This window comes from Microcebus murinus, chromosome 1, assembly GCF_040939455.1.
Source record: "Microcebus murinus isolate Inina chromosome 1, M.murinus_Inina_mat1.0, whole genome shotgun sequence".
Lineage (NCBI taxonomy): Eukaryota > Metazoa > Chordata > Mammalia > Primates > Cheirogaleidae > Microcebus > Microcebus murinus.
The window spans coordinates 118,402,440-118,419,137 of record NC_134104.1 but is presented as its reverse complement, the minus strand read 5'-3'; the positions used below and the strand labels follow the sequence as shown (position 1 = coordinate 118,419,137).

The following is a 16,698-nucleotide window of genomic DNA, read 5'->3' as shown; positions in this document are numbered from 1 at the left end:
TCCTAACTGATATGTGGGCAAGCCCCCAACCTCCTGGAGAGAGTAGAGATTAGGTGAGAGTGTAGCACTCCAGGAAGTGTCCAGTTCCATGCTGTAGCAGCAGCCATCCAGCATTGGTTCTATTGGCTACCTAGACCCAGCTCCCCAGTCACTGACTCCTCTAGGCCTTGAATCAGGACCCTGTAAGTCCTGGGACAGTGCTCGCGGTAGAGATTTTCCACCAGTGTGTTGCTTCCTCTAACCACAGTCCTCCCCTCCTGGTTCATGTAGTTCCACAAATGCAGGGCATAAGAGTCATTGAAGCTCGGGACTGTATCCCAGACTTCGTAGTAGCGCCTCCACTCTGGATAGGAGATGGGATAAAATCTTTGGGGGTGTAGGAAGGACAAGTTCAGACACCTGAGGTCACTCACCTCCTGGAAGTCTCCGAGTTTGCACCACACCCTCAACATCCTTGTAATCAAATTGGGGCCTTGGTTGCCCCAAATGTCTGAATCATAGTGTTCAATAAAGTTTTCCATGCACCCCCACAAGAAGGGATGGCGGGGGAGGAAGCCGAACACCCCATTACTAGAGTACTGAGAAGCCTGTGCAGCCAAGAAGTTGTCTTCGGGGATGGGCTTGATGGAGATGACATCGGTGTCCATGTAGATGCCACCATATTTCCAGATGATGGCCAGGCGGGAGGCGTCCGAGCTGACGTGCAGCCAGTTTCTCTCTGCGCTGGCGTTGATCTGCAGGGGCAGGTGCAAATCAGCCCCCAGCAGCCAGGGACAGGGAGGGGCGCCACAGCCCAGGCCAGACCCAAAGCAGCCAGCGGGGCTGAAGCAAGCCAGCTTCCCAAACACATATTTGCCACAAGCCCAGAGTTGCAAATTTACCAAACTTACCTTCACCTCAAAGCTTTTCCTTTAAATAGAAAGTGTACCGCAAATCAGTATCAACAGGAAGATTTTAGCAACTTTTAAAGGTTTCATGAAATCTTTTTTTTTAATTAAAGCAGTGGAAAGGGGGGGTAGGAATGGCAGGGGCAATATATGTAACCCTAACAATATTTGTACCCCCATAATGTGATAAAATAAAATAAAATAAAGCAGTGGAAAAATAAAGAAGAAATCCAGAAGAGATTTCACAATATGAGTATGAGTCATTCTTCGGCGTGGGTGTGCATTAGCCACAAATCTGAAACTGTGAAGGAAAAATCAAATAAAGCCCTAAAAATGCTAAACTCTGATAAAGAAAAAAATAAACTTGGAAACTAAGAAAAAATCAATATGTCTGCTATTTAAAAAATTGGTAAAGAGTCTTAAAACGCATACCTTTGGTAACTTATTAATTCCTTTAATAATATTTGCTGAGGGCCTACTTCCTGTGTGCGAAGCTCTGTTAAAGCTGCTAAGGACACAGCAGTGAACAAACAGACACAAATCCCTCCTGCGAGGAGACAGACAATAAACAAATAAATGTATACTGTGGTGGGTATTGATGAAGACTATGAAGATGAAAAGCTGGGTGAGCGAGCTGTGAAAGGTGCAGGGTAGAATGCTGTATTACATTAGTTCCAGCAGAAGCTTAAATGAAGCGGGTGGGTGAACCACGCCCAAATCTGGGATAAGAGAGTTCTAAGGGAACAGCAAGTGCAAGGGCCCTGAGGCAGAAGCACACTCACCATGTGTGGGAACAGGAGGAGACAGCGTGGCTGAAACAGAGCAGAGAAGAGAGAAGGGTCGCAGTGAGAAGGGAGGGCAGATCGTGCAGGCTGGAGCCAAGACTTTGACATTATCTGGAAGGTTTGGAAGAAAGGAGTGATGTGATCTGAATTAGTCTTCAAAGGGTCACCCTGATTGCTGTGTGGAAAACAGTCTGGGAGGTTGGGAGGTGGCATGGGCAGAAGCAAAGAGACAAGTTAGGAGGCTGGTAAAATAATCCAGGTGAGAGATGAAGGTGGTAACAGTGGGGGAGAGAGAACTAACTGGTCAGATTCCAGGTCTATGCTGAAGATAGAGCTAGTCGGGATTGCGGATGGACTGGATGGGAGATGGGGAGGAGCCACAGATGATTGCAAATGCTAAAATGTGAGCAAACCAGAAAATGACTTCAAAAAAAATAAAAATAAATCAGTATAACTGTCAGTGTTCTCATATGGAATGCTAAGATTTTGAATATAGGCCGGGCGCGGTGGCTCACGCCTGTAATCCTAGCTCTCTGGGAGGCCGAGGCAGTTGGACTGCTGAAGGTCAGGAGTTCAAAACCAGCCTGAGCAAGAGCAAGACCTCATCTCTACTATAAATAGAAAGAAATTAATTGGCCAAATAATATATTTATATATATCTAAAAAATTAGCCAGGCATGGTGGTGCATGCCTGTAGTCCCAGCTACTCAGGAGGCTGAGGCTGTAGGATTGCTTGAGCCCAGGACTTTGAGGTTGCTGTGAGCTAGGCTGACGCCATGGCACTCACTCTGGCCTGGGCAACAAAGTGAGACTCTGTCTCAAAAAAAAAAATGTGAATACGGAAAGCAAAAGGTATTTTTTTGAGTTTAAATATGTTGGTTAAAAGATTAAACAATGGCCGGGCGCGGTGGCTCACGCCTGTAATCCTAGCACTCTGGGAGGCCGAGGCGGATGGATCGCTCAAGGTCAGGAGTTCAAAACCAGCCTCAGCGAGACCCCGTCTCTACCATAAAAATAGAAAGAAATTAATTGGCCAACTAATATATATAATATAAAAATCAGCCGGGCATGGTGGCTCGTGCCTGTAGTCCCAGCTACTCGGGAGGCTGAGGCAGGAGGATCACTTGAGCCCAGGAGTTTGAGGTTGCTGTGAGCTAGGCTGACGCCATGGCACTCACTCTAGCCTAGGCAAGAAAGCGAGACTCTGTCTCAAAAAAAAAAAAGATTAAACAATGGGCCGGGCGCGGTGGCTCACGCCTGTAATCCTAGCTCTCTGGGAGGCCGAGGCGGGCGGATTGCTCAAGGTCAGGAGTTCAAAACCAGCCTGAGCAAGAGCAAGACCCCGTCTCTACTATAAATAGAAAGAAATTAATTGGCCAACTGATATATATATAAAAAAAAAAATTAGCCGGGCATGGTGGCGCATGCCTGTAGTCCCAGCTACTCGGGAGGCTGAGGCAGAAGGATCGCTGGAGCCCAGGAGTTTGAGGTTGCTGTGAGCTAGGCTGACGCCATAGCGCTCACTCTAGCCTGGACAACAAAGCGAGACTCTGTCTCAAAAAAAAAAAAAAAAAAGATTAAACAATGATTGTCTCTTGACAAAGCAAACATTCTTTAAAATTCTGCAATAAAGTCAAATGAAAGCAGATTAACTAAACTTTGCAGAAATCTACACAAGTTGTTAAAAAATCATCACATTGTATACAATTACCAAATATCTCATAAATAATAATAGCTAACATTTATCAATAATTGTTCCAAACTCTTTATAATCTACACAAATCCTCAAAAATAGGTACTGGGTACTGTAATGATTCTTATTTTTTAAGTTAAAAATTAGGACCAAGAAGTAACTTTAGTCATTTGTCCAGTGTAAGAGGCAGAGATTGGACTTGAACCCAGGCAGTCTGACTTCATATATCCACTCATTCAAAAGAAACAAGATTTTGGTTAAAATAAGTAAATATGATTATTGTATAAATTGGCAATTGTTAGTGGACAGACCCAGAGATATAGAATGTCAAAAGCCACATAGGGCCAGGCGCGGTGGCTCGCACCTGTAATCCTAGCGCTCTAGGAGGCCAAGGCGGGAGGATTGCTTGAGCTCAGGAGTTTGAGACCAGCCTGAGCAAGAGCAAGACCTTGTCTATACTAAAAATTAAAAAATTAGCCGGCCACCATGATGTGCGCCTGTAGTCCCAGTTACTCAGGAGTCTGAGGCAGAAAGGTCTCTTGAGCCCAGGAGTTTGAGATTGCAGTGAGCTATGATGATGCCACTGCACTTTACTTGGGGTGACAGAGCAAAACTCTGCCTCAAAAAAAAAAAACAAAAAGCCACACAGAACTGGAGAAGGAGGAAGCCTGCCTTGATGACTTGATGCCTTGATGAGGGTATTAGACTAACATCAATTTAAAAGCTTCAGAAAGAGGCTTGGGGATCTGACTGCTCAAAGGACTGTTGACTATTCGCACCCTATGCCCATAGTACTCAGTCCTGGGCATCTTCAAGCATTGCAGTTGTCCCATCGGTGCAGCAAACCCAGTGGTCACCAGTAAGTGATAGTCCCCAGCTATCCTGTGGGGGCCTAACTCAGGCAGAACATGCCCTTGCCTAGCATCCCCCAGGTATTGCGGATGATCGCTGTAGATGCACAGCCTAATGTAGTACCCAGCAGGCTCAGATGGAGCAGACACTTAAGGGCTCTGCATCCTAGGACCCATCTTGCCTAAAATCCAACATTAAGGTGCAGCTCAGAGCAACCCAAACTGCGCTCTATGGCACATTAGTTTCAAGAGATGTGTCACACTGAAAACGGGTTATATACTCAAATTTGGGAAGTGATAGGTTGAATCAAGTTAAATTTCTTTAGTTCAGAACTATAAAGAGGCTTTAATATCCTCATGTGCATGATTCATCTGTGAGAAAAGAATGCAGTATGCAGCCTCTCCCCAAATAATTTGATTAAAGATTTCTTTTTTCAAGGGGCAAAATACAAATACAATTTAGGTAGTGTTAGTCTAGCCCAGGTATCAAGAAACTTGAAGGCCGGGCGCGGTGGCTCACGCCTGTAATCCTAGCTCTCTGGGAGGCCGAGGCGGGCGGATTGCTCGAGGTCAGGAGTTCGAAACCAGCCTGAGCAAGAGCGAGACCCCGTCTCTACTATAAAATAGAAAGAAATTAATTGGCCAACTAATATATATACAAAAAAAAATTAGCCGGGCATGGTGGCGAATGCCTGTAGTCCCAGCTACTCGGGAGGCTGAGGCAGGAGGATTGCTTGAGCCAGGAGTTGGAGGTTGCTGTGAGCTAGGCTGACGCCACGGCACTCACTCTAGCCTGGGCAACAAAGCGAGACTCTGTCTCAAAAAAAAAAAAAAAAAAAAAAAGAAACTTGAAAACTCCTCGAGCACCCTCTGGCAGGCTAGCACTGAGAGCTGCAGAGACCAAGCTAGCATGTCCCCTCTGTTCCCAGTAACTGCCTCCTTAGACCATCACCTGTCCTATCACTGCCAGGGCAGTGCCACCTACTGGTAGGGAACCCTGCTGTTGGCAGGTGGAAGCTCAATCCATTGAGTAGCTCTACCTCCTTCTGACAGGTCTCAATCTGAGACTTCTGGGCTCTTTGGAAGAAGAAATGGGCACTTTGGGACCTAGAAGTCACTGGGTCCAAAATAAAACTGAGCCTGGGGCTGCCCCCAGCCCTATCCTTTACCGGCCTGGCCCACCAGACCTCTCCCTCTCAGACCTCGTTGCTTAGCCAGAAAATGTCTGGAAAAATACCACAAAAGCCAGAAAAATACCATAATTAAAGCCTACATAATGGAATCACTGAGTGGTTGTACTGTAATTTTCTGAAGCATTACCTGACTTCCAGTCCTCTGTAAGAGAAATATTAGATTGAAATATAATATCCTTATTATGCTATGCTACTAAAATGAGGATTACAATATCCTAAGCATTCCAGGAATTTCTCAATCATATCTTAATACAACTCAATCTCACATAGCAGCACTCCACTGATCCTTTATGAATTTTCTACTTAAATCATTTTCATGTTAAATATTGTCTGGTTTCTACCTCATGTGCAAAAAACAGTTTAACATAAATGGGTTTAAAACTGTAGTGAAAAATAAGTGTTCTATACACCTGGAAAAGATATAAAAACTCATTTGGTTAAGGGTAGTCTGGGAAAGTAACCCAGATCCTAAAAGAAATAAGTCTAGAAGCAAAACACTAGGCTAAAGATAGGCCTAGCTGGCCGGGCGCGGTGGCTCACGCCTGTAATCCTAACTCTCTGGGAGGCCGAGGCGGGCGGATTGCTCATGGTCAGGAGTTCAAAACCAGCCTGAGCAAGAGCGAGACCCCGTCTCTACTATAAATAGAAAGAAACTAATTGGCCAACTGATATATATATATATATTAAAAAATTAGCCGGGCATGGTGGCGCATGCCTGTAGTCCCAGCTACTCGGGAGGCTGAGACAGAAGGATCGCTCGAGCCCAGGAGTTTGAGGTTGCTGTGAGCTAGGCTGACGCCACGGCACTCACTCTAGCCTGGGCAACAAAGCGAGACTCTGTCTCAAAAAAAAAAAAAAAAGATAGGCCTAGCTTAAGTTTCTCCTGTTTACTTATATTGGAACCCTGTGGTAGAAAGAGGGCGAGGCAACCTAAAGATGGGTTCTATTTCTATCTCCCACCCTGAGTCCCTACCCTCAGATTACTCATCTATACCCTTCATTGACATTCTAAGTTTCCCAGAAAACTTACTTGACTGTACCATGAAGACAATGGTGTGTCTTCAAACAGCCTTTTCATATCCAAAGGGAAAAGGAAAACGTTGTCTATTGCTGAGAGGAGGGAAAAAGCTGGGTGTGTGGAGTTTGAGGGCAACTGTGTGGAGTTGCTGAGACCCTTCATAAAGAACACCACGGGCCGCTTAGGATAAATCCTGGCAGCGGATTCCACAGCGCAGGAGACCATTGGGGGTGGCTCCATTCTCTCTGAGGTCTCTAGAAACACAATGCTGTGTCCATGGCTCAGGAGAGCCTCCAGGTCCTGCTGGGACTTGAAGGGAGGCAGGCAGGAGAAGAGGCAGCTGGACTTGAGGGTGAACTGGTAGAGGAAGCCACAGGCGAACAGCAGGATGGCAGACAGGGAGAGCTGGAGCTCCTTCAGCATGTCCACTTCTCTCTGCCGGCTGCTCCTTTAAATCAACACAATTAATTAAACATGCCATTCATAAAACCTGGTAAAGATAGCACATGAGAAAATGATGCATGAAATCACTTACAAACTTAAATGAAAAAAATCCTAAGTGAAATATGACTAAATCAAGTTCACCAATATTAAAAAGAAAAATGTATCATAGCCAAATAGGGTTTATCTTAGATTTAAGAATGATTCAATATAACAAATAATTAGTTAATAGGAAAACTATTAATGAATGCATTATCTTAACAGACTAAAGAAGAAAAGCTATGTGATCATTTGGGCTCACTAGATGCCAAAATGTGATAAAATTTGACATCCTTTCATGATTGTTAAAAAGTACGAGGAAATTTTCTTATGCTGATAAACAACATCCACCAAAACATATATCAGTTATCACACTTAATATGAAATATTTGAAGTAGTCAGTTAAGGTCAGGAATATGATATAAATGTCCATTATCACTGTTACTATTCAGTATTGATCTAATAATCATCAGCAATATAAGGAAACAAGAGAAGCAATCTCAACTATGAATATTAGAAGAGGCAAAAAGTATCGCTGTTTCAAGAAAATATGACTGCCTTCCTAGAAAATCCAAGATGATTTACTGAAAAACTAATACTTCTAAGAAGAAAATTAACCAAGGAAGCAAACTGAAGGTTAAAGAGTTAAATAAATTGCCAAGATCATGCAGTTAGCAAGTAACAGAGCCATGGCTCTAACTTGGGTCTACCCACCACCAAAGCCCAGGCTCTGAATCATTGCCTACAGGGCCTCCCTCTCCATAAATGTTAGCTCTGACTCTAGCTAACTTAGGAGAGCAGAGATCTAAATTCTTGGGAGATCTATTTTTCTCATTCCATGTAACTCTTTTAGAAAAGACAAAACTAATAAATCAGAGCTTACCTTCTAGACAGAAATTTGCAGTTAGCCACTATTTGAGGTCTTAGAAATGACAAGTTCTTCCTGCTACACTTTCTGATAAATCACTACCCAATCTTCCAATTCAACAATACAGGGGTAAGTAAATCATTGGCAGAAGATTAAGGGTAAACACAGGAAGTCCCTGGGAAGCTCCTCCCCTTACTAAGTTCACCCACATATAGACACTTGGGGACAATAGGTGGTTCACAAGATTTTTCAGGTGACCCACACACTGATTCTGCCTGTTTATGAATCTATTGCAGAGGCTGTGAGGGGATCATTTCACCCGGCAAAAACTGTATCATAGCATAACCCTGGAGAGAACACATCCTGTGCTCCATCAGTTTAGTTTGAATCAAAATCAAGCACAGAAACTTGGAAAAGTTGCATCAAACAATCCTGTAAGTTGGTACAAACTCCTCCTTTGCAAACACAAGTTCTGATTAAAACACACAAAAAAACCCCATTACCACAAATAAGCAATGGACAAAACCTAGTAGTCCGAAGGCCCAATAATCTAGAATGAGAATTGATTCTCCAGTATCAGGTATAGTGGCTGCAGGAAGGACCCTTTTGCCCCAAAGTCCTCCTTGAGGGAAATGAACCTCCTCCCAGTCTCACAAAATCATTTTTGTCACCCTTGATGTGGCAATCCCCACATCTCCCAAGGTACTTTCACTCTCCTGTGGTCTATTCTCCTGCCCATGAAATGAGCATTTAGTAACCCTCTTTGGACCCATCTTCTGCTCAGAGGTCACCTGTCATTAGCCCGGAGCCTGCTCTTGGCCAGGAACAGGTATCCACAATTCCCCCAGATGCTCTGGTGTGAGCAGGCGTGTCCCCTCCTGAGCAAACTTGGGATTCTGACATAGCAGGTCCTAGATCAAAGGAGTTAGCACTGTCCCACTCATCAATGGCTTCTGGTTCCTATGTGTCAGAGGATCCACCAAAACAGCTTTTGGGTCTCCACACACTTCTTCCTTTTGGAGCTGAATTTCTTCTCTGGACCTCATCACTTTTGGGCTCAGGGTGCCTTGGCATCTTTCTAAAGTTCTCTGGCATTGGATAGATTGGTTATTCTTTTCTACAAAAGGGAATGGAGATGAGTGCCTCTGCTTCCATCTGAGAGTAACTAGAGGGCTCCATTTGTGGGAGTGATGCATTCCCAGGACATGAGTCTCATGTAGGTCTCATATCTTAGTGCCACCCACCTGCTAGCCCAATAGCCAAAATCACTGAACAAGTGATTGAGGCAGAGAGCAGTTAATGGTCTTTGTCAGGCAAGGATGGATGTGAGCATCAGTGATACAGTGAAATCCTAAGCACAAAAAGTAGGACCAGTCAGACCAAGAACCAAGTAGAGGGTATGAAGGAAACAGCACTGGGCTGGGAGTGTAACTTCAGCCACCACAGGCTGAGGGCACCAGACAAGTCCCTAAATTGCCCAGAGCCTCAACTGCTTTGTAAACTGCAGAAAAATGACTGACCTCCAGTTCCTTGTGAGGATGAAAGGGCTGTGTAAACCAAAGAAGCAACTCTCACAGACCACCAATGAAAAGCAGAGAAAAATAGAATCAATTTGGATGGTATCTGGACTCCCTGATGTGAAACATTAAGTTATTTTGTTTTGTTGTTTCAGACGCATGAAAACTAGTTCCCAGTGAGCCTTTAAACCACTTCGGTACAGTGCTCACCGGCTGCGAAACCTTGCCCACAGCCCGCACTCATAGTCCACACGATAGCTTGTGCTGTGCATTGATGACGAATCCGTTTTGTTCTTGTGTGATGAGGAAAGCTTTAAAGCACTGAAAGCTTGTTTTACTTTACAGGAAGCTTTACTTGTAATGTAAATCAGAATAGGTAACATATACATATATGTTTTTATTACGTTATTTTTAAATGTTCACAATTTTATTTTGATAAATGAAAAATTAGAAAAGTCATATCACGGCTGTCAGCTAAAGTCGCTGTGCACGTTCATCTGTGGCTGTCGACGCTGGTCCCGAAGTGGTTAAGAAGAAAATCTTCAACCATACATGAGAGTTGATAAGATATGTGCAGAAGCCAGGTCACTGGTACCTGAGGCCTCTTTAGGATCACAGCCTGATGTCCTTCCCAAGTCTTCCTGAGAAGGCCTCCTATCATCTGGGCCACGCTACCTGGAACTTCCCAGGGCCCCCAGATTCATCCTTCAGCATTCCCTCCAGTCCGAGGAACAGAACTACTTCCCCTTCATTCTACTCCACTTCCTTCGGGCTCCCTTGGCCTGTATCATACTAACTTTCTGTCTACTCAGGCAGCTGTCACAGCATCAGCTCTTAACCCAGAATCCACAAAGCCCGAGTGGCTCCAAGGATGGGCTTCAGGAAACCCCGAACCCTGGGCCATATCCTGTGTCAGTACCTTACCCTTGGATGCCACTTATCCACAGCTTCTCCTCCTACCTATCACCTTCCCTAAGGGATGTCCCTGCTCTTTGATGCTCTGTGACACCAACTCTGTTCAAAATTCCTCCAATTTTCTTCACTACACAATCTCAGGCCTTCTCCAACCAGCCAAGCAACCCCTAGAAACCCCAGTGTAGATACCTGAGCAAAGATGTGCAAAGAGCTGCTTGTCTTTGAGCAACACATAGGTCTGAAGACACTGGTGCAGTCATATATGCATCCAGCTATTGTCTACTTTCCGAGGAATTTCTGCCTTGTGTGAGAGAGTTCTTGCTTCCTCCATTATAATGTAAGCTACCTTGGTCAATCCAATGGACTACGGAGCCAGGGTAGTTGTTGCTAACTGATGAGACCTTAGGAAATGTGGATTGGTATAAAATAAATGAACAGGATAGGGCAAAACCTCTGAATCGAGTGTTATTTCTATTTTACAATGCTGTTCCTTAGATGTTTGGAGCTGGTGTAAAGAAAAGGCAGACCAGGGAGGAAAACCACAGAACTGGAGGAGAGATTTTCCCCACTCTTCGGCCCTATGGATAACCTCTGATAACCTCAGTTGGAAAGAATAGTTCAGTGTTTGGGACTAAACTCTCTCTTCTATAAAGGACCCACTGTATTAAGAAGAGGAAAGTCGAAGGAATTTTTAACAATAAATATTTGCTGAATTGAATTGCACATGAAAAGCGTAACTCTTAATTCTGTATCTTCCTTGAACTCAGATTTATTGTGAGAAGGAAACATTTAAGCTAGCAATACTTGTCCTATTTATTTTGGAGCATTTGGAACCATAGTTCCGGTTTTTAATATATTTGTTAAGCTAGTAGGACCGATAAACGTGTTAAAGCATTTGGCCATTAACAGGGAAAAATCAATACACACAGTGATATCAAATTGCCAATTCCTTTCACCACTGTTCTGAAGCTGGAACAAAGACTAGAGTGCTGGGTTTACATGAATGGAGAGTTGGCCGGACAGAGGCCTTTCACTACAGAGTGAGAAAAATTCATAGCATAACACTAGGAAACCCACAGAGGAATAATAAAATAATTGATGCATGTTAAGGAGTGGCATCATCAACATTATATCCTGGAAAAAAATAACTTTTTACTATAAGTCAGTGAGTTAGTGCCAGAGTAAAAATCTCTTTGTCCCGTAGCAATATTTTGAACTGTTCTGCATTTCTAAGAAAATGGTTCTAGCCTTGTGTTTCTGGTAATAATCCTTTTTGTTCCCCACTCAGATATACCACTCAAACATAACCCTGATTACATACCTATCAAGAATAGCTTTCTGGGTTTGTTCTGGAAATTCTTATATTCACACGTCATTTTCCCCCTTTTTAAAATTTACTTGCAGATAAAAAAGGAGGTGGAGGATAAAGGCAGGGAGATTAAGGGAAAATAATTGTTCTCAGGGAACTAGTTGAGCCCCAGACACCTCTCTCTAAGTCTGAATCACAGGGTCTGCAAGAGGCCTGAAGAAAACACAGGCACCTCTCTGAGAATGGAGGGCTGTTCAAAGGGACTACGCTGTCAAGTGCTACAAGCCAGGCTTTAGTTCCTTCTTCCTGTAAGGTTGGTGACATCTTAGGGCCACATATGCTAGCTGTACACGTGGCACAGGACTTTTATAAAAGCTAAATGTCTGTGAGAATCCCAATATGGCTGAAAGAAACTCTTAGGGACTGAATGTTTGCCTCCCCCCAAAATCCATATGTTGAAGCCTAACCCCAATGTGATGGTGTTTGGAGGTGGGGCCTTTGGGAGGTAATTAGCTTTAGATTAGGGTCCCTTAGAAGAAGAGGAAGACATGTTTGCTCCAAGGAAAGGCCACCTTCAGTGAGAAGGTGGAGGACCCGGGAGGAGAGCTCTTACCAGAACCTGCTGGTACCTTGATCTTGGACTTCCAGCTTTCAAACTGTGAGAAATAAATATCTGTTGTTTAAACCACCCAATCTGTGGCATTTTGTTATAGCAACCAGAGTTGACTAATACAGAAACCCATAGTAAGCTTTTCTCTAATCCCCCTACACATATTTTTATGAGAATCTGTTTTTGAGCCATGGGTAAGATGGGAGCTGCTCTTAAGATTTCGAGAACCAGACCCAGGCCTCAGTAGGAAAGGGGTAACTTCACCTGCAACAGAAACCCCTGTCACGTGGAACTATCTCCTTAACTAAGGCCTTTCCCTCCTTTTGTCCTTCCATACACACCCCCACTCTGTCCTCTTGTTATGTCTTTCTCTTTAAATAGAAATTCCTGGTCTCCCTTATATCAGTTCCTGACAATCACCATGCACCCAGTTGCCCAAGGTAGAAACCAGGGAGTCATTCTTAATTCTTCTCTCTCGTTACCCTTCATGCACAGCTATATATGTTCAGGTCCTCCAAGAAGCAGACACTAAGATGAGATTAACTGTGCAAGGATTTTATCAGGGGAAATGACTATGTGAGAAAAAATAGGAAGGGAGCTATGTAAGGCTGGGTCAGCTTGTCAGATCACAATGCATATCTAAGAGAAGCTCCAGGGCTAGCATCCTAGGCTCCCTTGTCTAAGGCTGTCCTTGTCAAAGGAAGTTTCAGCAAAGTCATCTGGAAGTCATCAATCCAAAGTCAGTCTTTAGAGTCCTGTGTGGTCTACCTCAATATCCTTGCTTCATGCAACCATTAGCTGGGAGCAACCTGTGGGAGGTGTGGCCTTGGCATAAACTCAGTGATGTATGTCAAGGTGCAGCAGGTAGGGCCCTTGGGCCTAGTGTTGGAGGTCCATGAGGCACATTCTCATGGCTGCCGCAGTACACTCCTTGAGCTACACATATCTACTTCTCCACATAGGTTTAAGGAGCAGCACTTCTATGGTTTCCATGAGTCTTTCTTCCTGAGGGAAAATTAACAAGAAAGAGGATAATGAGATGAACTATAGCTTCAGTCACTGTGTTGATCTCAGGGCTACAACTCATCCTCTTCCTCCTCCAATATTCATTTTAAATCCTCAGAGGTCACCTCATCAAGTGTTGACAGCTTAGCTAATTGTGCAACTCAACTCCCTTAAGTGCTTGAATGCTTGACAGTTATATCTTTCTCAGCTCAGGGCTACTGCACCTGTCTGCTCCAGTTACAATGGGCAATGGGCTGGACAAAGGAATACCAGAAGGCACCAAAGTAGATCTCCTAGGTTTTGTACTATCCACCCCCTCCCCCGCTGCTATTGTGTGAAAGTAGCCTTACCTCCTCCTGCTAATCAGGGTTAATTGCTTCTAGCAGTGTAACTGCTATTTTTACTTGCTGGTCCCAAACCACAAGAAGTCCAAGGTGCCCTGCAGTAGTTTGTAACACAGCAGGACCTGTGCAGTATCACCTGGAAAGAATCTTCTCTATTTGGGACCAGAACCCCCAACACTGAAGATCTCAGAGTTGCAGGGACAAGATTCACAAAACCCCTAATAGGTCATTAGGAGGATGGTCAGTGGAGCTGCTCTCATTTACTTACACCCCCTTGATTCTTGTATTTTTCCTATTGGGAACATAGTACCATATAAAGTCTCTGAATTGACATAAATATATTGTTGGGTCCTGAAGAATGGTACCCACTATTTTAGAGTGTTTTCTCCAAACTAACATTTTAGCTGCACCTTCAGAAGGGCATTCCAGAAAGCTGCCTCTGAATGGTATGATATGTGATACAGTGGTACAACGATAGTCATGGGCCAACCCCTGCACCTCCATCACTGTAAAATGATGGTCCAATGCTGTGCTATATGAAATTCTATGCCTGTGGATCAGGCATTCCATAACCTCCAGATAGTGTTTCGGCTGAGGCTTTGCAGGCAGGAAAAGAAAACTCATACCTGTGATTTTCATTCAGGGGATGAACAATGGCTCTTCCGATGTGTGATAGTTAATTTTATGTGCTAACTAGACTGGGCTAAGGGATGCCCAAATAGCTGGGGAAACATTATTTCTGGGTGTGTCTGTGAGAGTGTTTCCAGATGAAATTAGCATGTGAATCAGCAACCTATAAAAGAAGCTCCACCTGAAGGTGGATCCATTGGGGGTGGGCATCATCCAATCTGTTGAGGAATGAAACAAAAAGGCTGAGGAAGGGTGAATTCTCTCTCTCTCTCTCTCTCTCTCTCTCTCTCTCTCTCTCTTCTTGAGCTGGCACATCCATCTTCTCCTACACTCAAACATCAGAGCTCCTGGTTCTCGAGCCTTCAGACCCCAGAACTTACTCCAACCTTCCCCCTACCAACCACCCCTCCCCATGGTTTTTAGGCCTTTGGGCTTGGACTGAATTACACCACTGGCTTTCCTGGGCTCCAGCTCACAGATGGAAGATCGTGGAACTTCTTGGCCTCCATAATTGTGTGAGTCCATTTCTGTAATAAATCTCCTCTTTTCTTTCTATATATATATCCCTGTGGTTCTGTTTCTGTGGAGAACTCTAACACACAATGGAAAGAGCCTGATGTAGCCAACCAACTCGGCCAATTGGTCTCCTCAAGAAATAGTGCCAATCAAGGACTTAGTGTTGATCTCTGTTGCTGACAAGTTGGACACACACAGGCAGCAGTAGTTAGTCTGGTCTTGCTAAGTGGGAGTCTATGCCGTTGGGCCAATACATGGCCTCTATCTTTGCCATGGTAACTGTTTCATTCGTGTGCCCATCATTTAAGTGCTGGGGTGGTGAGCAATTGCTAGATTGTCAGCATACACCAGTGTGCCTGTGAGGTGTCTCACTATTATTTTAAATTGCATTTCTCTGATAAGCATCTCTTCACATATAAGTTAGTTGTTCGGTTTCCTCTTCTCTAAATTGCCTTTTCATGCACTTTGCTTATCTTTCTGTTGGGTTCTCTGCCTTTTTATTGCAAATTTACAATTTCCTTATAGAATCTAGATATTAGTCTCATGTTGATTTTCTATCTTTTCCCAAGATGTCATGACAAATTAAATAATTTGTCTCTGGTGTCCTCTACTTAATAGATATTCTTATTTTGATGTAATAAATACAAGAGTTGCTTTCATTAAATGATTTGTGCCTTGGGAATCATTTTGAAAAAGACCTTCCTCACTCCTAAGTCACAAAGATATTCTCCTACATATTTTTCTTTCTGTATAATTCCACAGTTCACATTAAGTTTATTCATTCGTCTGGAGTCCCCGTTTGTACAGGGTATGAAGACTGATTTTTCCTTTTCTCCCTACAGTGAACCACTTTCCACAACATCATCTACAAAACAGTTCATGCTTTCTCTGTTGTGATGCCACTGTTATCGCATAGCGAGTCTCCATATGGATATCCCCATGTATATGTGCAGCTGTCTCTCAGTTTCCTCTTTTGTTCCATTGGTCTATTCTGTTCCTATGCCTGTAGGAATTTTAAAATTCCACTGGCTTTTTTTGGTATGTCTTAATCTGTGGTAGGTATTGAAGGGCCATCTCCTTTTTCTGATTTCCCCACGTGCCTTTGGAGCAGCTGCACCAGCAGGACAAAATGGCTGCAGAAGGCAGAAGCAATGGTAGAACACCTGTGCTGGGAGTAAATTGATATAAATGAATGAAAAGGTAAGAAACAGGTAAACAAAATTGTGACTGGGTGAAGAAGAATATTCTTGGAAGAAGTAAAGAAAAAGAAAAAGAAGTAGAGGGAGAGGAGGGGGGAAAAGAGAAAAAGAAACAAATGTGGCATAAATAGTATTAGGAGGGAAAGAATTTGAAATTATTTAGGAGGGAAACACACAAATTATTAGTGAAAATGATAGTCCAGATTAAGCATATGATATGGTACAGAAATAAATTTTATCTGGAGAGATCTCAGCAGAATTTTGGGAAAATAACAGCATAATTTTTTAATCTCTCGAAATCCCCATATAAAAACAGGCAGATCAACTAAACTGTAAAATCAGAATCCCACAGGCAATATTTACAACAAAACTAGGTGACAAAGTATACCAATAAATCCCAAAATACAAATGATGATGGCAAACCACCAATAGCCCTAAGAATTCCATGGTACCAGCTCTGTGCTGGAAAAAACAGAGAGAGTCAATCAGCCCTGAAACCAGGAGAAACTCAAAGTGTCCAACAGATATTCACTGGAAAGGGTAGCAAGGTACTGTGAGAACAGCACTGAAACTTGGAGTTCTGTCCAGTACAATAGCGGATGAATGCAAGGGGCCCATAGGAAATCTGGAGGGGCTGGACTAGCGTAAACCTCTGTGAACTCTGAGAATTGAGCGACTAGTCTCCTATCCAACACAGGAGAAACTGGTAGGAACAGAATCAAATTAGAGAATTCCACTTTAAGGAAGATGGAGTAAAGGGACCTGGTTTACCCTCTCGCCTAAAACAAAAAACATACAAAATACATGAAACGATTATTTTGAAGACACTGAATATCAGGCAATGAAGGACTGAAAGATAGGAAACAAAGAAGGGGAGT

General features: G+C 43.5%; 1 protein-coding gene across 1 annotated transcript; it reads right to left on the bottom strand.

Annotated features, from left to right (window-relative positions):
* Positions 1–119: 119 nt before the first annotated feature.
* A4GNT (alpha-1,4-N-acetylglucosaminyltransferase) lies at positions 120–6,850 on the bottom strand. The gene is made up of 2 exons (XM_012787736.2): positions 6,440–6,850; positions 120–734 (listed from the first exon to the last, which is right to left on the bottom strand). Exons 1-2 carry the CDS (start codon positions 6,848–6,850, stop codon positions 120–122), a joined length of 1,026 nt encoding a protein of 341 aa, XP_012643190.2.
* Positions 6,851–16,698: the final 9,848 nt, after the last annotated feature.

Excerpts from the sequence above, each read along its gene's own strand:
- A4GNT (XM_012787736.2), bottom strand. The coding sequence starts at position 6,850 with ATGCTGAAGGAGCTCCAGCTCTCCCTGTCTGCCATCCTGCTGTTCGCC. Across the intron at positions 735-6,439 it reads TGTCTTCATGGTACAGTCAA|ATCAACGCCAGCGCAGAGAG; the intron begins GTAAGTTTTCTG and ends CTGCCCCTGCAG.